General features: G+C 42.8%; 1 protein-coding gene across 7 annotated transcripts in view; it reads right to left on the bottom strand.

Annotated features, from left to right (window-relative positions):
- The window catches only part of THADA (THADA armadillo repeat containing), a 152,560-nt gene that overhangs the window by 69,121 nt on the left and 60,348 nt on the right, over positions 1-23,091 (bottom strand). For 6 of the 7 annotated variants that reach the window (XR_013392139.1, XR_013392140.1, XM_077925538.1 and 3 more), the window contains 2 exons: positions 20,981-21,070; positions 18,696-18,827 (listed from right to left, as the gene is read on the bottom strand). Coding sequence is in view for 5 of the 7 variants with exons in the window: in XM_077925538.1 (XP_077781664.1) it covers positions 18,696-18,827; positions 20,981-21,070 (222 nt within the window). In the remaining 2 variants the exon portion in view is untranslated. Of the gene's footprint in view, positions 1-3,889; positions 4,561-18,695; positions 18,828-20,980; positions 21,071-23,091 lie in introns of those variants that run through there. The other variant, XM_077925539.1, reaches the window with a different exon arrangement.

The raw sequence follows: 23,091 nt of genomic DNA, 5'->3' as shown, positions 1-23,091 counted from the left end.
AAAAACAATACAGCATAAAATATTAAAAACTTCCCTAAACAGGGCTGCCTTCAGATGACTTTTAAAAGTAAAATAGTTGTTTATTGCTTTGACATCTGCTGGGAGGGCGTTCCACAGGGCGGGCGCCACTACCAAAAAGGCCTTCTGTCTGGTTCCCTGTAACCTCACTTCTCGCAATGAGGGGTTAACCACCAGAAGGCCCTCGGCGCTAGATATCAGTGCCCAGGCTGAACAATGGGGGTGGAGACGCTCCTTCAGGTATACAGGACAGAGGCCGTTTATGGCTTTAAAGCAGTGAGTTATCATCAATTTGAAGGGTCAGGGTCCTGGCAAGGAGTTGTGCATGACAGTGTCATGGACTGGCTTTCAGCTGCACCCTCCTGCATTCTCAGCCAGGAGTTCCCAGAGGAAAAACTGTCACTGGGTGGTTAAGTGAGGTAGTATGTAAAAGATTTCAGTTTCCTTGCTTCAGGTCCTCTTCCACAGGGATAACTCTCCCTTGAACAAGGGAAGGTGATTCCTGCTGTCCCACATCGGCAATTGTCCTAGGTTTCAAATGAAGGGGAAACGACACGAAGCAACTCTTTTTGTAATCATTCTGCATAAATCATAGCCCCTTTCTGCTGTGAAAGCCAACCTTTTCTGTCTGTATGTCTACATAGTAAATACTGAGTGATCCTCTCATCATTTGAATTCTGAGGGCACATTTTGCTTCCAAAATTTGTGCTAATGGTTCTACAGGTTCAGAGCTATGCAAATTCCAGAAACGCAGTCTTCCCAACGGTGAAGTCTACACTCCCAAAGCAGCATGAGTAGAAAACCAAAGTATGGATGATACCCGAGTAAGTCATACTGAGGGTAGAGCTACTGAAATGAATGAACTTAAATTAGTAGGTCTTCTCCAGGTTTGACTCAGTAGGTATCACCCTAACATAGCTTGCATTGGAAACAAACTGGAATTAAGATGCTGAACTAAAGAATCAGATCTGTGTTGCAAAATATACTTTCCCCAACTTATTTATTGGCTTATGCATAGAGGCAAAATCTTTAAAACTGTATTTCTAGAAGAAGGAAGCAAGCAGTTTAGTAGTAGGAAGGATTCAAATAAATGAGAATGCTTTACTGCAACGCAATGCAAAATAATTTGTCTGCAAATGCTCCCATGTTTGTGCTACACCATGCCTTATTTAAATTGAACAAACTCTTGTGTATAAGTGTTTCTTTTCAAATACAATTAACCCTGACACAGTTGCAGATGTTTAGCTTCTAATTAGCAGTAACGGCACACTCAAGAATGCCCCTCTTTTTCCTCGCAATCTTTTACAAATGATGATTTCCCAAAGGAATCTGGCATCAATTCAAGAGAAAGAATGGAAAATGGGAACGCTGCCAGTGTTGTGACTGCCAGATATTTTGTGAAAAGGTACTTTCCAAAAACATGATTCAGAGGCCTTTTTTTCTCATCCAACTCTAGAACTGCATTCCATTTTGATTTAATTGCATTAGTTCTAGTAACATAATCAAATGCAGATTACAGTCAAACACTTAAGGAGCTTGCTTTATTCTGTGGTCATTTTAAACAGAAGCCTAAGCATTTAGAAATTCACAATTGTTTATTATATCATGGCAAACAATATAGGTGTATGTGTACATAATGCACATAATATATTAGGCTAAAATAAAATCCCAAAACCATACTTGTTGTGGCAAACACAAGGATATGTAGAACAGCGCTTTACCTTTCACACATACTGCCTCTTCCAAACATCAGATTAACATTCATATCAGTGACTGAAAAATAAGTGTATCTTCATTCTCCACCCACACCCATGTATTTTTTGTTCACCATGAATTGGATTAAAGGACTAGCTTTTGCCAGCAATTGCAGTTATTGAAGCAACACTGCATATTTTTACTTATGTAAATTCCCATTCATTCAGAAAGATTCTGGAAAGGCAAGGAGATTCTCCTTACACACAGAGGTCAAATTGGACTGGCTCCTTCTTCCCACCCTAGGAAGAGCTGCTATCCCAGATATACAGGCTAGCCTCTATATTTCTGGGAGAAAGCTTCCCCCCCCCCCCAATAAAAAACCAATCCATTTCCATTTGAATATAGTTGCTTCCTAAAGCCACAACTTTAAAACCTATGAAAAATAGTCTTGGTGGGCAGACAAGTGACTGAAGAAGGAACAGGGAGAAGAAACCTTTCCCTACTCCAAATTAGCCAATACATTCCCCCTCCCTCCATAGGATTTCCGGTTTAGATTTACGTTTCATAGATGAGGGAAGGGTCACTAACAAGGGCGGGAACAAAGAACCAGGACAGAGAAAGCAAGCTAGATGGGAGTTAGCCAGGATGCAACTAAATTGTAAGGAACTCTGGGCTGATTTGAGCAGAGGATCTAACTACCTGGTCAACAGAAAGGTCGGAAAGCCAGCTACAAGCTTGAAGACACAGCAACACACCACCAACAAGGTTTGTTTCAACAGCTTATTGGTGAACCTCCTGCCTGGATGTTTCATACGCCTCAGGGTTGTGGATTCGAGCCCCACGTTGAGCAGGGGGTTGGACCAGATGATCCTCGCGGTCCCTCCCAAGTCTACAATTCTATGATTTATCAAATGTAGTTCATCAAAATGTAAAAATGCTTGGTGCTGCTTATTTCAACACAAAAAGGATACAGGTCTTAAGATTCAGATTGTGGCTCCTGCCGTAAAATTTTGGCTTCACTTAACAGGGGTGGGGGAATCCCATTTCCTTCCCTTCAAAGAATCCCACCCTTTAATTGCTACTGTATGTCACTCAACCATTACCTGTTGTCAGGACATTTACCGAGCACAAATTTATGGAAGAAAACTGGAAAGAGAAAGGAGCCGAAACACAATGGTCCAGCAGATGTAAACAAGTCATAAAACCCCAGGTTGGAGTGCCAGTTCTTGCTTCCTTGTTATTGAAATCACAAGGAAGCCCTTGAACAATACTGTATCTGATCCTGGACTTCCTGTCTATAAGAAAAATACTGTTTCCTCCTGGCAGTTCACAATAAACATGGGAAATCGTTTGACTTGTCAAATAAAGTCTCCCAAGATTAAAAAGTGCTGGTGGCAATCAAGCTAACTTAACTATGTTTGCATATATATTATAAAATGAAACATACTTCCTTCAAGTTAAAAAATAAACAGTCCTCCAGCAATAAGTCTGGATTTAACAAGCAGGATTACAATGAAAGCGGTCTGTGATCTCTCTTCTCACTTGAGTCTGAGTGGTGCTGGGGTCGCTTCAGATTAATCTGAAGGGATTTGCTTTTTGATAGCGAATAAACAAAGCAAAATATACAAGCTGTATCATGCAACAGCTGGAAAATCTTGGAGTGAAACCATAAATTTTATTATTCAAATAAGCACTCTCAGTGTTTGAGCTTTAAGTATTTAACCTTTGCATAGTCAGAATGAACTTTAAAACTCTGACACGCCTGACCGTTACAAAAACCAAAGTATATTGAAGTGAAGGCTTTCCTGAAACTCTGGCAACCCTGAATAATGTTTTTGCTGGCAGGGGGGGAAAGTGTTGTTTTCCTTTTATACTTCCCTGCTTGGGAAATCTAATTTAGAGAAAGATAATTGTGTCATAAGTGATTCAAGGGAACTGAAATGCACTCTGTAAAAATTTCTGTAACACACTTTTATTTATGGTAGATTTGTGTATGGCATGTTAGGGGACGGGTAATACTTCTAGTGGGGGACATGCTGTGCTTCTTTTAGAGTAGTTTGTCCAACTTTTGTCTTCAACCTACACTCAACTCTCACCTGTAGCTCCTAGCTGTCAGCAACAGTGGCCACACCCTGGGAATGGCTTTAACTGGCCAGCTAAACCAGGTGAGGGTTCCCGATAGGTCTCAAACCCCCCAGTAGTTAGGGAATTCCCCTGCATGCGAAGATAGGCTCTGGTGGATTGAGGGTCCAACAGTCAAGAAGATGGTTTCTGAACACGTTGCAGAGGGAAGTGAGGGTCAAAAGGGGCTTGTCAACCTGAGAAGGTTATCCATCTAGGAAAACACTGATCCTAAACCTTTGCTTCCTTGCAGCTATACTCATTCGTGAGAAAGGCTTCAGGAGCAAACCCTGAGGAAGATCTGTATCCACTTCCTTGCGAGACACCTTTGGGAGAAGGAAAGGCTACGGAGTGAAGCCTAAACAAACCAGAGTAGAGTCCCTTAGACAGTTGGGTGGCACCTTGTATTCCTCCTTCCATCAACTCTTGCAGCCAAGCTGGTGCCAAATATCTTGCTCTGCTTTCCTTTGGACCACATCAGTGAGGCCGAGAGGCGGGGGTCTTGCTGTCTGGCCAGCCCAGGACCTCCATATACACTGTCCAGGCTTGCACCCCAGAGAGGTCACTTCGCTGCTGCTGCTGCTGCTTCCACAGCAAAAACAACACAGAGGCAGCAGTTATGAATTACTGGTCTCTGCAGCCACAGCAGGCGCTGTGATTCCCCAGCCGTTTGACTTCACCCCCAGAGGTGCACTCCACTGTCTCCCGAGACAATGCCAACAACAGCTATGCAAATAATAATAATAATAATAATAATAATAATAATCCATTTATCCACACTACAAAATAGTAACTGACATGGGGATCAAACAGCACAGTGCTGTCCCGGCACTTCTTCTGCTGCCCTTCCTCCTCTTCGTGGCAATGACGGCAGTGACATCCCTGCTCCTCAGGACCCACTTACTTGCTGCTGGTAGCGATATTGTGTCACCTGTGCTTAACATTTATTTTCTTTTGCTGTCTTTTGAGCAGTGCCAGTGCGCCCCCCCCTTACTCTAGGACAGGGGTTGACAAAGTTTTTGCGGCTTGGGCTGGTTCACGGTCCCACAGACGCCATGGTGGGCCGGAGTGCATGCACATGCGCAAATGCTCCTTCTGGCACGGAGGAGGTGTGTGCAGCTTCCCATTGGCTGCAGGAGCTTTCTGCAGTCAATGGGAAGCCGCCCAGCATCGTGGAAGGCGGTCCCTGCTCCACTCCAGTTTAGTGCGGCGCATGGGAGCTGACCGAGCGGTCACCGGGAGTCCCCGGGAGGGCGACAGGGGTCCATGGGCTGGTTAAACGACCCCCATGGGCCGCTTGTGGCCCATGGGCCTTAGGTTACCGGCCCCTGCTCTAGGAAAGAGGCAAAGAGCCTTGTTGAGTGGAGAGCTGGCTGCCAGTCTGGAGGCCCCAAAAACACAGGGGATGAGGCAGTTACCCCGCCTGGGGTTGCCCTGGTCATAGTTTTCACTTTCTGCTCCATCTTCTCCATGCAGAATGCACCATTACCAGAATTAAAACAAAGAAACAAGAAAGGTCAGCTAATTTGTCTTACACAGGGAGAAACAAAGCAGGTTCTAAGTAGCTCATACTATTGTGAATTCATATCCAAGTACAGTGGTGCCTCGCAAGACGAAAAGAATCCGTTCCGCGAGTCTCTTCGTCTTGCGGTTTTTTCGTCTTGCGAAGCAACCCTATTAGCGGCTTAGCGGATTAGCGGATCAGCGGTTTAGCGGATCAGCTGATAAGCAGTTTAGCAGCTTAGCAGATCAGCTGTTAAGCGGCTTAGCGGATCAGCTGTTAAGCGGCTTAGCGGCTTGGGAAAAGGGGGGGGGAGGAAAAAAAACCTGCAGGAACTCGCAAGACATTTTCGTCTTGCGAAGCAAGCCCATTAGGAAATTTGTTTTGTGAAGCACCTCCAAAACGGAAAACCCTTTCGTCTAGCGGGTTTTCCGTCTTGCGAGGCATTCGTCTTGCGGGGCACCACTGTAATACGATTCCATGGGGAGGCTGATGTTGTAATCAACAATCCCAAGAACTAGGCAACTAGTTTCACACTGCAAGGGCTCCTGAGAAGACACTGTGCCACACCATATTGTGAACAGCTTTTGAATTTGAATGTGTAAATGTGGCATAAGGGGTCTGTTTCTGAAAGTGGCAGAGGGGGAGATCAAAATTCTCACTGATTTTACATGTCAAGCACCAGAACCTAGCAAGGCCAAGTAGCTGCTGGGGCACATCAACAGCCCCTGAGCAAAACCAGACTCAGTCCAATCCCCAATCCATCAGTGTACTCATGCTCCTCTATTCTCTGTAAGAATATTTTAAACCAACCTTTATCCTTTTTTGTACATTGCTTAAACACTTTGCAGTTAAGCAGCAGATACACACACAAACACACAAAAACAAAAGTGATCTATAAATGTAATTAATTAATTAATTAAAAATAAATAAAAGACCAGCAGAAACACAGGATAAAGGATCAGGAATCAATAATTAGTAGCTAGGGAATGGGGAGGGCTTCTTGCCTGGGATTGAGTGTTATAAGACACTTGTCTTGGAAAGGCCAGCTAAAATACGACACCTCTCTCCCCAATAGCTAAAGGTGGCCTTGTTGATGCCTAGAAGTTATGACTTAATACTTTCATCTACAGATGTAGCAGAAATTAAATGTTCTCAGTGACATTTTGTGCTATTTATCTTCCAACACGAACTACTAAATAAAACATTTGCTTTCAGCAGCACGTGACCAAAGAACAAAACTCAATAAATTTAGATCCACAACTTGTGAAATTATTTCCTGCGCATTTCTGCTGCCTCAGCTACCCTTTGCAAATATTCGGTCTTGTGCAAACCAGCAATTGAGTTGGCAGCATGCCGTGCATAACAATCAGCAACTTCTATAAGAAAGCCCCATAATAATTCGGACACCCTTCAAAACATTCACTTAAAGCACTAACTAATAGCACAAGTAAAAGACCAATCATTGGGAAAGTAGGTAACACATGTTTAAAATACAAAAAGAATCCATGAAGGCTGTGTGGACATACAAATCTTCCTTATCAGACTTCTGATCTAGGCAAAATATTCTCTACCATGGAGGACAGCAACTCTGTCAATGATCCTTTTGACTGGAATTGCTACAACCTCCCCAGGGAGTCTGCTCCATGGTCAAAAAGCCATTACTACCAAAAAGTACTACCAAAAATGGTGACAGCAGTCACGAAATTAAAAGACGCCTGCTCCTTGGGAGAAAGGCGATGGCAAATCTAGACAACATCTTAAAAAGTAGAGACATCACCTTACCAACAAAGGTCCGTATAGTTAAAGCCATGGTTTTCCCAGTAGTGATGTATGGAAGTGAGAGCTGGACCATAAAGAAGGCTGATCGCCGAAGAATTGATGCTTTTGAATTATGGTGCTGGAGGAGACTCTTGAGAGTCCCATGGACTGCAAGAAGATCAAATGCATCCATTCTTAAGGAAATCAGACCTGAGTGCTCACTGGAAGGACAGATCGTGAAGTTGAGGCTCCAATACTTTGGCCACCTCATGAGAAGAGAAGACTCCCTGGAAAAGACCCTGATGTTGGGAAAGATGGAGGGCACAAGGGGAAGGGGACGACAGAGGACGAGATGGTTGGATAGTGTTCTTGAAGCTACCAGCATGAGCCTGACCAAACTGCGGGAGGCGGTGGAAGACAGGAGTGCCTGCCGTGCTGTGGTCCATGGGGTCACGAAGAGTCGGACACGACTAAACGACTAAACAACAACAACCAAAAAGTTCTTCCTGACTTTTAGTTGGAATCTCCTTTCTTGTAACTTGAAGCCATTAATTTGGGTCCTAGCCTCCGAAGCAGGAGAAAACAAGCTTGCTTTCATGTGGCAGCCCTTTAGATATTGAAGATATTGAAGATGGCTATTGTATCTCCTCTCAGGCTCCTTTTTCCAGGCTAAACATACCCAATTGCCTCAACCATTCCTCATAAGGCCTGGTTTCCAGACCACTGATCCTCTTGGTCACCCTCCTCTGCACACAATCAAGTTTGCCATGTCCATTAATTTCAGTGTGTCAAGAATGACTCAGCTCAAGGATTGCTAGCCTAATTTGAACTGGTGGACACCTTTTGAATTTTGAGAGAGAGCTGTGGGCGCTAGTCACAACATGGCTACCATGGGGAAGGTCACAGCAAAACACAACATGGCTGCTGTGAGGAGCCACAGTATAACAGTTTTGTTTAGATAAGCTGATCTGAGAGGACACGTTCATCATAGTCTAATTGTGCTGGTCCCGGGGGGAAGGTTATATCGTAGTCAAAGTTCAGTCCTGAGTCACTAGCCTGGTAATAGTCCACAAGGTGTGAGGCAAGGTCCGAAACAGGGAGCCGGGCGGAGACAGGAACACTCGAAGATCAGAAGCAGGAAGCCGGGCGGGGAACAGGAACGCTGGAAGGTCAGAAGCAGGAAGCCGGGCGGGGAACAGGAACACTGGAGGAACAGGACTGGATGCTGGCCGAAACAGCTCTTCAATAACGACGTTGCTCCCGCAACCTGGGACCGGGCTGACTGGCCTTTATCTTCTCTGAGGCCAGGGGCGGTCCCGGCCCCCAGGAGCCCCACCTCTCCTGGCCTTAAGGCGAGCACTCCTCCTGGGAGAAACCAGTTCCCTTCGCCTCTCTGCCCTAAGCCTCTGCAGTTCAGGAGAGGCCGAAGGGTTACTGGGCCCCGGGGGAGGCTCACCTGTAGACACTGAGTCCTCAAGCACCTCTGGGGCCAGAATGGTTTCACCTGGTGCCTGCTCCTGAGGATCTGGCACAGGTGCAGGCTCCTCAGAATCTAGGCCTTACCCAGTTCAGCCGGCCCTGGAGGCGGGGACTCCTGTGCCGGCTGGGATTCCTCCGGTTCACTCTCAGAATCGGAATCCCAGGCCATCACACTAATCTTGCACCATCAGAAATACTATATTTTAATTAATACATTTGTAAGCATTTTAAACAATATGACAAAATCTCTATCAGTTAACAGACAAAAGTTCGTCATCAGTTCACATATTTTATTTGCTTAGAACAGCTGTTAGTGACAGAATGTGGCAGTCTTTGGTCCAGTAAGTACAGTGGTACCTCAGGTTACATACGCTTCAGGTTAGATTCCACTAACCCAGAAATAGTACCTCGGGTTAAGAACTTTGCTTCAGGATGAGAACAGAAATTGTGCTCTGGCGGCAGCAGGAGGCCCCATTAGCTAAAGTGCTGCTTCAGGTTAAGAACAGTTTCAGGTTAAGAACGGACCTCCAGAACGAATTAAGTACTTAACCCGAGGTACCACTGTATAAAATAAAAGTGTCTAAACCTTATGCCCTCTTTCAGTCTGAGGCCCCACCCTCCAGTCAGGCCTGAGTATGATTGATTGATTGATTGATTGATCACACACGCTCCATATCCATACAGACATTCAAAACATCCAGAACACAGTGGATTTATAATACTGATACGAAGTTCAGTTCTGACCATAAAGCAATTTTAGACGCCTGCTCCCCTCATTAACAAAATGTGGTGTCTCTCCTGCCCAGAAAAACACTGTCTTAAGTGTAAGGCAGTGTCCCTAGTCTCAAAAAAGAAAAGAAAAAGTCTATTTGCAAAGTTTATCATAATGAAAAGCCCCATTTTCCTTTTCACTCCAGATCAGCTTTTCAACAACTGTAGGTTTCGCTTCTGAGACTGATAGGAATTTGGCTGTTATTTGAAGTGGTCATTTAACAAGCGAGCTGAAACGGAGCCACTCCTAAGCCCACTTGTGTATAACATTTCTAAGAAAAGTTATCTCAGCGAGATGAAAAGCTGCACTCCCCACCCCCCTCGCATGTGTGTGTATATAGATTTTTACACCCTAGAGAAATATTTTCCCATCATATTTCAGAGCCATCATCAAGCCTGCTGGGATTTTCTATTTCAACTAGATGTTTATTGTATTTTACAGATGCAGTTTTTCCAACCCACAATGACTTCAGCTAGCTTTGCGTAGCAATTTGTTGAAGCCACATGGGGTTCATTACAAATTCTTCTTTTCTAACCATTTAGCAAATATTCCTCCAAATAAAGAATGATTCTGCCAACTTGAAGCCATTTAGAAAATAACACGAAACCAGAAAGACTGCTTGCTAGTCATAGCAATATTTTATCTTGGTGTCACCAAATGGAGATGGGTGAGAAACAGCGTGAGAAACTGATTAACTGGTTAAAAAACAATGATTACAGAGAAAACACTTTTTCTTCCGGAGATCCCTTGCCTATTTCTGACTTTGGTTGCAATCATGCACCACACTTACCAATGCCTAACTCCATAGACACCGGGGAATTGGGCAAAACAGGGGGAAGGCGCTGAAAATGCCACCCCCAACCCCCGCTTGAACAGGGTGGTCCAATTTCCAGTTGAGTCCAGACCCAATTGCTGGTGGCTTTTCTAAACACATTCCTTCCCCTTCACTTCCATTTATGCATCTTTACTAGTTTGAAGACCTAATGGCTTGGTTTGCATGTTGCACTATCAATCAATCAATTTATTTATTGTGTATAGCCACACTTAGTATGGCTATACACAATAAAAACTATGGCTTAGCATACGTGCAAGCGTGTGAGCTCCCAAAAAAGAGGTTGTAGGGGCTTTGCTCCTCTATGGTTGTTCTATTGCTGTGCCGAGCTAAGCCATAGTTTGGCTTGTAGTTTGGCTCCCCGCAGACAAACCGCAGACAAGCTTTAAACTATAGTATAAAATGATAAAACGAACTGAAAGATGTGAAGCTTAAGGCGACGCTTCCTCCCTTGGCGCCGTCAACCCTAAATCATACCTCATACCTATGTGGGACAAGAAGCTATAGTTAGAACTGGATATGGAACAACTGATTGGTTCAAAATTGGGAAAGGAATACGACAAGGCTTTATATTGTCTCCCTGCTTATTTAACTTATATGCAGAATTCATTGTGCGGAAGGCTGGGCTGGATGAATCCCTAGCCGGAATTAAGATTGCCGGAAGAAATATCAACAACCTCAGATATGCAGATACTGTAACACAACATTGATGGCAGAAGAGTGAGGAGGATTAAATAACCTTTTAATGAGGGTGAAAGAGGAGAGCGCAAAATATGGTTTGAAGCTCAACATCAAAAAAACGAAGATCATGGCCACTGGTCCCATCACCTCCTGGCAAATAGAAGGGGAAGAAATAGAGGCAGTGAGAGATTTTCCTTTCTTGGGCTCCATAATCACTGCAGATGGTGACAGCAGGCATGAAATAAAAAGACGCCTCCTTCTTGGGAGAAAAGCAATGACAAACCTAGACAGCATCTTAAAAAGCAGAGACATCACCTTGCCAACAAAGGTCCATATAGTTAAAGCTATGGTTTTCCCAGTAGTGATGTATGGAAGTGAGGGCTGGACCATAAAGAAGGCTCATCGTTGAAGAATTGATGCTTTTGAATTATGGTGCTGGAGGAGACTCTTGAGAGTCCCATGGACTGCAAGAAGATCCAACCTATCCATTCTTAAGGAAATCAGCCCTGAGTGCTCACTGGAAGGACAGATCGTGAAGCTGAGGCTCCAATACTTTGGCCACCTCATGAGAAGAGAAGACTCCCTGGAAAAGACCCTGATGTTGGGAAAGACTGAGGGCACAAGGAGAAGGGGGCGACAGAGGACGAGATGGTTGGACAGTGTTCTCGAAGCTACCAGCATGAGTTTGACCAAACTGCGGGAGGCAGTTGAAGACAGGAGTGCCTGGCGTGCTCTGGTCCATGGGGGTCACAAAGAGTCAGACACAACTAAACGACTAAACAACAACAACAACAACACCTAAGCATTTATTTACCAAAGCCAGACTAAATATATTTCCCTCAGAAGTTCTAAATGGCAGACTGAGAGGCATCAATAGGCTTTGTTTATGTTCCCAGGACATCGATTGTATGAGGCATATCCTACTGCATTGTGGGCAATATGAGCAAGCAAGGGATCAACTGATCAAACCCTTACTGGAAAATTTGCCAGGAAAATCCGAAGCCTCCCATATTAAATATCTTTTGGAAGACAGGTCAATGATATTACACTGGCCATGGCAACGTTTTTCCCCGGAGGTTATAAGAAACAAAGATCATTTTGCCCTAGATAAAACAAAATGACTGCCTTGGTTTCTTCCATCTGTCTGTCTGGTCGCTTTAACTGTATCTAGTTTTGAAATTGTTTTGTGGGTCTTTGGACCGCAATAAAGTTTTGATTTGATAAACTATAGGACAAATGTTGGTTAAAGCTTGTGTTTTGCCTGGAGCAGCCTTTCTCAAGCTGTGGGTCCCCAAATGTTGTTGAACTACAACTCCCGTCACCCCTAGCTAGCAAGGCCAGAGCTTGGGGATGATGGGAGTTGTAGTCCAACAACATCTGGGGACCCACAGGTTGAGAACCGTGGCTGGAGAGAGCTAAACCACAAGCCCAAGTTGGGATGATGCAATATCCCATGGGAAGGAGCAAAGAAGCAACCATTTTTCCCAGAGTGCACATAGTCATGAAAGACATGGTTTAGCTTAGCATGATGTAATACCCAGAACAAAGTTGAATAGCTCAGTTCTCCAGCACACATTAAAATGTACCATAAACCTTTTAACTCTATACAGAGGCAGTAATCTGTAACCTCTGAGTGTATTATTTATTTTTATTTTATTTATTTAGATGAAATTTGTATACTGCCCTTGATCCACAGATCTCAGGGCAGTTCATAACATAAATATACAAGATAAAAAAAACCCCACTTGCATTATTACCTCTCAGGGACAGGAAATGGACTTTCTTTCTCTTCCCACCCACTGTTCCAGAAAGATTGCTTTGAAATTCACCCAGAATTGAAAAACAGCTTGCCATCTAGCACATGTCATGATGCCCAAGGTTAAAGTTAAAACGCTATGATTTACTCAGAACTCATTAAAAGTGCATTCTTCATTAATGGAGTGTTGCAAGCTCATAGCCTTGAATTTATGTATTCATCTTTGCAACAACAACAAAGTGGGGATAATTGTGGGTGAATAATTAAGATTTTTTAAAAATAAGTATGCAGCATCGTAATAAATCTAGCATTTAGGAGGGAAAGCACAATTATAAAATTAACCATTCTAAAGCATTTCAGAGCTGCAATCCTGTACCCACTTCTTGGGGAATAAGCCCTGTTAAACTTGCTTCTGAATAAGAACATACAGGATCTGCCTGCATATCATTAGTACTGTGGTCTCACTATTCTGGAATATTAGCTTCCATAATCCAATATTAGGGAAGAGAGATACCACTGAAATTTGTTGTCCCGCCCCCCAAAAAAGTGCCAGTACTTCCTTTATTGTCCCTTCCAACACAGACTATCTCCTTAGCCTAGAAGTTGCATGGAGCCTTTCCCAGAAGTCAGAACCTCTTACAGTTACATAGGCGAGAGAACCTGCAAGAGCAGCTCCGCAGTATGAAATGAACCCACCTCCATCTCCAAGTACCGCAGGTGCAATTGGTAATGCAAAACCAGTAACTGATTTTGTAACTATAATATGCTTAGCTGGTTCTGCAAGTGCATTTTCCCATAAGCACTACATATGAAAGCAGAGAGGAGGAAGTGCACAGAAAGGGCATCACAGAGCGAAATCAATTAGCTAGTTTTTTAGCTGAAGCAAATCAAAAGAGCTATGGGGGGGGGGATCAGTTAATGACAAGGAGGCACATTAAATACAGGCATGCGTAATATCGGAAACAACTCTTCTGTATACATAATACCAAGCACATTAGAAATGCATTGTGTCTTCTACCTATCAAAAACAAACATTTAAAAGGTGATTCCATTTTTAGGCAGCTCAAGGGCAATGCTGTTTGAACATCTCGCAAGGTAAGATATGGATTGCTTTACCAAGCAAATAAGCAGGTGACTTGCAACCCTCGTACCTACGGGACCGCCTCTCCTGGTATGCCCCACAGAGGAACTTACGGTCTTCAAATAAAAACATCTTGAAGGTCCCAGGCCACAGAGAGGTTAGGCTGGCCTCAACTAGAGCCAGAGCTTTTTCGGTTGCGGCTCCAACCTGGTGGAACGCTCTGTCGCAAGAGACAAGGGCCCTGCAGGACTTGACATCTTTCCGCAGGGCCTGCAAGACAGAGCTGTTCCACCAGGCCTTTGGTCAGGGCGCAGCCTGACTCCCTCCTTTGGCAATCTTTACAAAACTTTAGTTTATGGTTGCCATCAATTTGTATTTTAATTAATTTTTATAATGTTTTTATAATGTTGCATTGTTTTAGTGTTGTTAGCCGCCCTGAGCCCGGCTTCGGCTGGGGAGGGCGGGATATAAATAAAATTTATTATTATTATTATTATTATTAACACCCAAACCCACAGACATTACTATTCGGATTTGAATTTCCACCAATATTGACAAGAGTTATTAATTTCAAGATTAAAAAAAATGTTTCAGGCATAATGTCATGTTATTTAAACCTGTTCATTAAACATTGGCCCAGTCACACCTCAAAGTCTATTTTGATATGAGACTCTCAACACTCTTAACAGCTAGAGCTTTTTAAAGAAGGAAGGAACGAATTCCTTCTAATTCACTAAGCTACAATATATTTATAGAAATCATTCCGTTGTCTTTCTTACATCTTTTACAGCCTCAAAAGCCTGAAAATAATTAGCAGGGTTCTGGTTTTTACAATTTTATCTTTATACTGTACTTAATAAAAAGTGGCATATTTGACTTCAAACCCAAAACTGCACATGCTAAATTTGGCCCAGTAAAAAGGGGTGGCGTTGGGGGTGGGACAATGAACATCATAAATATTTACAATCTATTGCTACAGAGGCAACACTTGGGCATTGCACTCACTGCTTACAGAATCACAGAATTGTAGAGTTGGAAGGAACCCAAAGGATCATCTAGTCAAACACTTTGCAGCGCAGGAATCACAGCTAAATGATCCCTGCCCTGTTAGAATGTTCTGCCCAGTAAGTAGCAGCAAAAGTATTAGGCCCTGTCCACCACAGAGTAGAATTCTTTTAGCTTTGCTTGAAAAGTTTTGGCAAAAATCTTAGTGCTTCCTACTAATCTGCCAAGTTTCCCAATTAAACACAGAGAGAATGATTACGGCGCAGGCTTATCAATGCCTTTTTCAATCAAAAGTTATTTATGTTCTGAACTCGAATCCCTACTGACATCTGAAAGAAGGAAAAACCCTACTTAAGAGGTATTTGCTGTGTTTCGGTTCCATCGCATCCAAATCCTGCTCAAAACATTCCGGTATTCATTCTGTAATCGTGCCACGTTTTAAATCAATTCACTCGTATGAACTATTATCAAGTACTCTGCATGTTCCTGGTATTTTCTCTAGGGTTGAGTAGCAGGAAAACAACGATCAGAATCGGTATTACTGTGTTATATCCAGAGTATCCCTTTCACAAATGGATGAGCTCCACCCTTTTGCAATCTTGATTTATATGTATGTAATGTATTTTTAAATTTTAATGTATTTTTAATCTTTTGTTGGAAGCTGCCCAGAGTGGCTGGGTAAACCCAGCCAGATGGGCGGGGTAGAAATAATAAATTATTATTATTATTGGCATTCCCACCCTCTTTTCCTTTCTTGATTTACATTCCAAGATTCCACTCCCTTCCGGCACCAGAGGCTGAAATCGAATGCTTTCATTTTTGGAAAAACAACAACAACACCCCAACTATACTCTATTCAGGGAAACTGTTGTTTATTCTGAGGCCCAGTTTGGACAGAACATTAAACCATGATTTAGCCTTAGAGAAACAGGTCCTGCTTGAGTGCTTCCTATCCTGTCTCCTCCGGCAAGGCCATGAGAAGACTGGAATCACCCCCACCTCCCTTCCTAGTTTATGTTAGCTTGTAACAATGTCCAAACTGGGAAATGCAATTAATTTTAAACTATAGTTTATAGACGCGGGTGGCGCTGTGGGTAAAAGCCTCAGCGCCTAGGACTTGCCGATCGAAAGGTCGGCGGTTCGAATCCCCGCGGCGGGGTGCGCTCCCGTTGCTCGGTCCCAGCACCTGCCAACCTAGCAGTTCGAAAGCACCCCCGGGTGCAAGTAGATAAATAGGGACCGCTTTCTAGTGGGAAGGTAAACGGCGTTTCCGTGTGCGGCTCTGGCTCGCCAGAGCAGCGATGTCACGCTGGCCACGTGACCCGCAAGTGTCTTCGGACAGCGCTGGCCCCCGGCCTCTTGAGTGAGATGGGCGCACAACCCCAGAGTCTGGCAAGACTGGCCCGTACGGGCAGGGGTACCTTTACCTATAGTTTATAGAAACAAGCCAAGAACAAGATCAGAGACCACAATTTAACCTTGGCCTGTTTCAGTAAACCACAGCTTAAACTAACCACAGTTTTGTCCTGTTGTGCATAATCACAAGCCGTGGTTCGTCAAAGCTGGGAAGTGGATCCTTTCAATCTCCTCCTTGCGGCTTCACTGGAGAATAAGGGAGGGGAGAGTACTTAAGCAGTTTGTTCCTATCACTAAACTATGGCCTGAATTAACTGTGGTTTATTCAAACGAAACAGGATCTAAAGCCATGGTGGAAGGTGGCAGGCTCCTCTCAATGCACACAAAGCCTCCATAGATAATATGTTTTTCAGAATAATGCTTTTTTCAGATAACAAAGGCTATCCTCAATATTTTCTATTTGATTCCCCATTACAGTAATTACAAGGGAACAAAAACAGACTAAAAAAATACAGCGAGTGGATCCTGAGCTCTCAGTTCCACTGATTAATCAGTTGGGTCCCATTTTAATCAGCCGCAACTTTTGTTTATTTTAAAAACTACTGATTAAAGCTGGCAGCCCTAAGTAAAGCTGAGTCCCACCATCTACCCTGTGACTGAGATGGAAATATCTTTTCATGATGTGAGAATATCCTAGGGCTTTGCTTAAAGCAAAGAACAGATTACTCTGTATGAATTCACAATCAATCAGAACTTGCCAAAATTGCCAGGCAGAATTTCCACAGAAAGCCATTTCTGATGATCAGGAAACAGCAACAAAATGGAATCCCTCCAGCGGATTGCTCATATTCTTACTTTTACAGTTAATATATTTCTCTCAGTTACTTCTTTTAATCAAAAGCATGCCTATTTCGCTAAAAATTACTAGCAAAGGACACCCTAACCCTCCATTCAAAGATTTTTAAAGGTTATAAGGATTAATCTACAATGTATTTTACAATTAAACTACCAGGATAAAATGTGCTTTTAATAACACGGTGAATGACTGATAAAAAGTCTTCTAATTTAACTTTGGAGTATTCTGACCGCACAGAAGATCGAGATTTGTTCTTGTAAACGTTTAATCTGACTCGCGTTGTGTAAATTACTTCAGCACAGCCAAGCCAAGTGTAACTCAACTCCCACTAAATGAAAAATTCCACTTAGGCTTTGAATACTTTCAATTCAGCTTAATTAGATTTTTTACAAGCCAATGCTGTATTGTTTGAGGTGCAAGGCTGAACATATTCTCAGTGCTTGAATATATATATATATATCAGTCTCAACACCCATGGATCAATAAATACTTGGTTCTGTTTGTACAGGTCTACCATAGCTTTACAATTTAACTATAACCAGAAGCAAGTAATTGCTGGCCAGCATACAAGGGAAGGGCTCCCTTGCCTTTGCATGTGATCAAGAAGCTTGTACAGAATCCACACAACAGAACATAATTGTTTTAATTTTGTTTTTAAGGCAATTAAACCAAACGTTTTGGTTCAATGCAGAAATACACAACTTTCACCAGATGTAAATGGGCCACAGGTGTATTTGCTATTGTGCACACCAAACCATTCTCTCTTTCTCTCCCTAAAAAAAAAAATAAACATTTATGTTCTGCTCATACATATGAGTGGCAGCAGTCTTACATCCACAAGATCAATTGGGTTCACACCTGCTTTTCTTTAGCAGTGCTGCAGCTTCAGGTGTTCCCAGACGGGACCCCAACCACTTCCCTTTCCACAGAAGAAAATGGCTGCAGCCTCAGAAAGACACAGGGAAAAAGAAAAATCCACATATCTCCTTCCTCCAATGTTTAATATGTAAGGTGTTCTACACAAGTTATCTCTACTTTTCTCATACAAATACAACACTATGTACTAGATCACGTAAAAATGTGAAGACACTAGCGGGATTGAAATAAATCCTGCAATGAAATTTAAAACTTTTGTAACTTTTGAGACCAAAGAGACAGAGTTGACTATAAGGACATAAATGTCAGAAGTGGAGGTTTTAAAGTGCGATATAAAGACTTAAAAACAAAAAACAGTTGAAGGGATGGAGGGAAGTCACGAGTACTTTAATTGCTATTGTAATGTTGGAAATACTGTGTTAAAAAAGAAATTAATAAAAATTATACAGTGGTGCCCCGCAAGACGAACGCCTCGCAAGACGAAAAACTCGCTAGACGAAAGGGTTTTCCGTTTTTTGAGTCGTTCCGCAAGCCGAATTTCCCTATGGGCTTGCTTCGCAAGACGAAACGTCTTGCGAGTTCTTTTCCTTTTTCTTAAAGCCGCTAAGCCGCTAATAGCCACTAAGCCGCTAAGCCGCTAATAGCCGCTAAGCCGCTAATAGCCGTGCTTCGCAAGACGAAAAAACCGCAAGATGAAGAGACTCGCGGAACGGATTAATTTCGTCTTGCGAGGTACCACTGTATGTTAAAAAAAAACACTGTACTAGATCACGTGTGGAATAACAAACATGGTAGGTGAACTAAGGAAGACACTTTTTTGAATTAACAATATCTCTACAACTAAAGCAACCTGAAGCATTCCCAGGTACCTTGAAATTATTTGTGAAGTGAAATGTACAACTTACCTCAAAATAAACGGAGCGAAGGGTGCCATATTAAGGGCAGAATATGTGCCATCCATCGGTGATGGATACAGCTTCCCCAAAATCAAAAGCAAAAGGAATAAGCTCGGGTGGAGCTTAAACTCACCCGTCCCACTACATTGAAAAAATAAAAACGTGAAGATCATTAAACACATCCATGAAAATATTTGCCTAAGTCTACAACTATTTGACAATATGCTAGACGTTGCTATAGATTAGGGGTCGGCAAAGTTTTTGTGGCTTGGGCCGGTTCACGGTCCGACAGACACTGCAGTACGCCAGAGTGCAAGAGCTTCCTGTAGCCAATGGGAAGCTGGCTACTGTCGCTGAAGGCGGTCCCTGCTTTGCTCCGCACTGGTTTAGCGCGGCGCATGGGAGCCAACCGAGCGGGCGGCGGAGGTCCCCAAGTGGGCAGCGGAGGTCCATGGGCTGGTTAAACGACCCCCATGGGCTGCTTGTGGCCCATGGGCCTTAGGTTGCCGACCCCTGCTATAGGATGTTGAAGCACTCTGGGTTATAGCCAGCTAAGTCATCTTCCAAACAGAAACACTTGAGACTAAGTTCATAATGCCCATTGATTTTAATGGGTCTAACTGGGAGTATGACTTAGGAGGCAGTTTCAAATCATAACAGGCAATGGCAGAGCTTAATGAAATGGCAGAGCTATTGCCACATCCACAGTCCTGCTACTTGAGCCAGCCAGTAGATATGGTAGGGGCTGGTCCAAACCCAGTGCTGGATTAACGTATAAGCTGAAGAAGCTATAGTTTAGGGCCCCACTCTCTTGGGGCCCCCCCAAAAAAAATTAAAGGGGAAAAAAACACTGGGTGTACATTTCCAAAATATAAGATTAAAAACAAATAAAATAAAACCCGCCTTTTGCGCTGTATATGGACCTATTAGGTCCATAAATTACCATATAGCACATGGATAAACAAACTAAGGCCTGGGGGTTGGATCCGGCCCAATCACCTTCTAAATCCGGCCAGCGGACGGTCCAGGAATCAGCATGTTTTTACATGAGTAGAATGTGTGCTTTTATTTAAAATGCATCTCTGGGTTATTTGTGGGGCACAGGAATTTGTTCATTCCACACACACCCCAAAAATATAGTCTGGGCCCCCACAAGGTCTGAGGGACAGTGGACCAGCCCCCTGCTGAAAAAGTTTGCTGACCCCTGATATAGCATATATTCAACACAAAAAACAGTGACGATTTGTTGCTTTCAAAGGACAGCTGGGCATATAAAGGGCCCCATTACCTTCAGTAGCTTAGGGCCTCATCAAACCTAAATCCAGCCCTGTCCAGACCCATACCACAGGGGTATCAACTGCAGTAGCTTCCACCTGCCTGCCATTTGGACGGGCATATTGGGCCAATCCTGACTGGCATGTCCTCCCTGTTGCCAGTGGAGATCCCCTGATGGCAGAGGCCAATGGATCTTGGAAGGGCTTGGAGAGGTGGTCTCTCCACATCACCCAAACTCCCTTCAGCATGGCTGATGGGTGGTTTCGATTGCTCCGCAAGGTAGAGGCAACTCTTTTAAATGATTGAAAACACTGCAGACATTTCTCTTTCATGCAAGTGTTATTAGTTCACTACAACTCTTTAACCATTTAACTTTGTTCACTTAAGTTAACAGCTAATGCTTAATGCTCCCTTTTTTATACAACCAATGCAGACCATAATGCTTTACTTCTGTATGCTTCCCCACAACACACCTTTTCCTTTTTTGCTGTGTATAAACCCAAACCGTAAGCATAAAAAATTATTTCTCAAATTACCTGGAGGAGAAAAAAATTAATGAATACAAAGCTGGACTGCAAAATAATTTGTATGAAATGGAGCGGCTTGTATGTACATAAATATCACTCAGATTAATGTGTAACCAGTTTGGTTTTGGCTGCAGTAAAACAAAAACAAAAACTGCAAAAAAAATATTAAATGCTGATGGGTAATTCCGAAGAGACTTTGAATTGAGAGTGCAATTTTTATTATTATTTTCCATCAGTATATGGACAGCTAGAACAGAATGTTTTTAACTTTGACTATTTCAGCTGTGTATTGTATTAATTATGATGTTGTGACCTGCCCTGGGGTCCCTGATGAAGGCTGGGCTATAAATAAACTAATAGCAACAACAGCCTACTTAAAAACACATAGACAGCACTTCTCCAAATCTGTTTTCTGCTCCAACACTGAAAGCCTAAACATTTGACAATGGATTCAATGGACAATTGACAATGATAACAATGGATTCTTCTTACCTGTCCACTGTGCTAGCTACAGCTTCCAACTGGCTGAGCAAGAACGGATAAAGGTTTGGAAACCGAGTGAAGAACTCCCTCCCTGTCATTCTGTAGAAGAAGAAGAAAAAGATTTTCCAACACACAGTTGCATGGAAGTTTCAAGACTATTATATAAACACAAGACTTATATGTAATTATGTACAACCCAAATAATTTTGTTTTCTGTGCCATTTATGTACCACAAGATGGGCAAACATCTTTTTTTTTATCAGCCAATGCAAAATAGGCAGGTCACAAAACCAGACTTCCTAAAAGCAGCTTTTAAACAACATAAGTTATACTTAAAGCTTCATAAGCATGTCCCTTTTTCAAAAATACAAACAGATATCATATCCCACTGATTTATTTATTTTTAATGTCATAGTAGCCATTATTTTGATAAGGTAAATCCAAGGGTTAAGGAGGGAAAGGCAAAACCATCAGAAAAAAACACGTTTTCCACTTAAAATGGTTTTTCAAATAAACACTGAATGCCTATCCTAAGCACATTGATGTTTTTATTGTATGACACCTTATTATATTTTATATGAGAGTGCTGTTTATAAATATTTAAATAAAATAAATAATAAAAAAGCTTCCATATTTCAGGTCAAGGAACTAATCTAAAAAAAGTCTTATACCTACAGTTCCTTTAATATTTATTAATGAAAATAAGTAAGGTTTTAATGTATGAGTAACCACATGGCAAATACCAGCCAAGATTCTTCCAGTGCTCAGCTAAGACAACATGCCTTAACCACAAAGCACTGGCCAAATATTGCAAAACAGATCAAAACAAATATTTTAAATGAAGCAAGCACAGAAAGCTTCCACAAGGGCACAAAAAGGTAGGAGCCTTAACCTGTTCAATACTACAAGCATACTGGCAGGGGCCTTGCTCAGAATTTCGTTTACTATATTTTTCACCTATTTTAATGTCCAAGGAGAACTGGTTAAAGCCAATTTTGTTATTCATAACTGAAGATCTCCACAATATAACATTTAAGAAAACCAGAGCCCTACATTACAGACTCCCATGAGAGGTTTTTAAGCAGATGTTGGATGGCCATCTGTCATGGATGCTTTAGCTGAAATTCCTCCATTGCAGGGGGTTGGACTTGATCAGGGGTCAGCAAACTTTTTCAGCAGGGGGCCGGTCCACTGTCCCTCAGACCTTGTGGGGGGCCGGACTATATTGGGGGGTGGGATGAACAAATTCCTATGCCCCACAAATAACCCAGAGATGCATTTTAAATAAAAGGACACATTCTATTCATGTAAAAACATGCTGATTCCTGGACCGTCCGCTGGCTGGATTTAGAATGCGATTGGGCCGGATCTGGCCCCGGGCCTTAGTTTGCCTACCCATGGACTAGATGATCCTTGGGTCCCTTCCAACTGTACAATTCTATGATTCTATAAAACAGATAAAATGCAGACTCTTCTGGAATTAGAAAATGGAAGCAGCAGACAGTATCTCTCTACTCACTGGGTCTTTGCCATGGGAGCATATTCACCCAGTGCCTTTCAAGCTGCACTGGCTCCCGGTGGAGTACAGGGTCAGATTTAAGGTGCTGCTTTTGACCTTTAAAGCCCCTCACGGCCTAGGATCCTCATACCTACAGGACCGCCTCTCCTGGTATGCCCCACGGAGGACCTTAAGGTCCATAAATAACAACACCCTAGTGGTCCCAGGCCCTAAGGAAGTTAGATTGGCTTCAACCAGAGCCAGGGCCTTTTCAACTCTGGCTCCGGCCTGGTGGAACGCTCTGCCTCATGAGACCAGGGCCCTGCAGGATCTGATTTCTTTCCGCAGGGCCTGTAAGACAGAGTTGTTCCGCCTGGCCTTTGGCTTGGAGCCAATTTGATTCCATCCCTCCCTCTCTTTCTTTTTTCTTTTCCTTCTCCTCCTGCAATGAGGCTACATTTTAATATTTTTATGTTCCATTATTTTAATGTTGTATTTTTTGTGTTTTTAAGTTGTAATCATTCTTCTTGTTTTTATTATTGCTTGTAAGCCACTCTGAGCCCGGCCTTGGCTGGGGAGGGCAGGGTATTTATTAATTATTATTATTATTATTATTATTATT

Source organism: Podarcis muralis, chromosome 3, assembly GCF_964188315.1.
Source record: "Podarcis muralis chromosome 3, rPodMur119.hap1.1, whole genome shotgun sequence".
Taxonomy (NCBI): domain Eukaryota; kingdom Metazoa; phylum Chordata; class Lepidosauria; order Squamata; family Lacertidae; genus Podarcis; species Podarcis muralis.
Note: the sequence above shows the minus strand (reverse complement) of the source record. Positions and strands in the feature narration are given on the sequence as shown.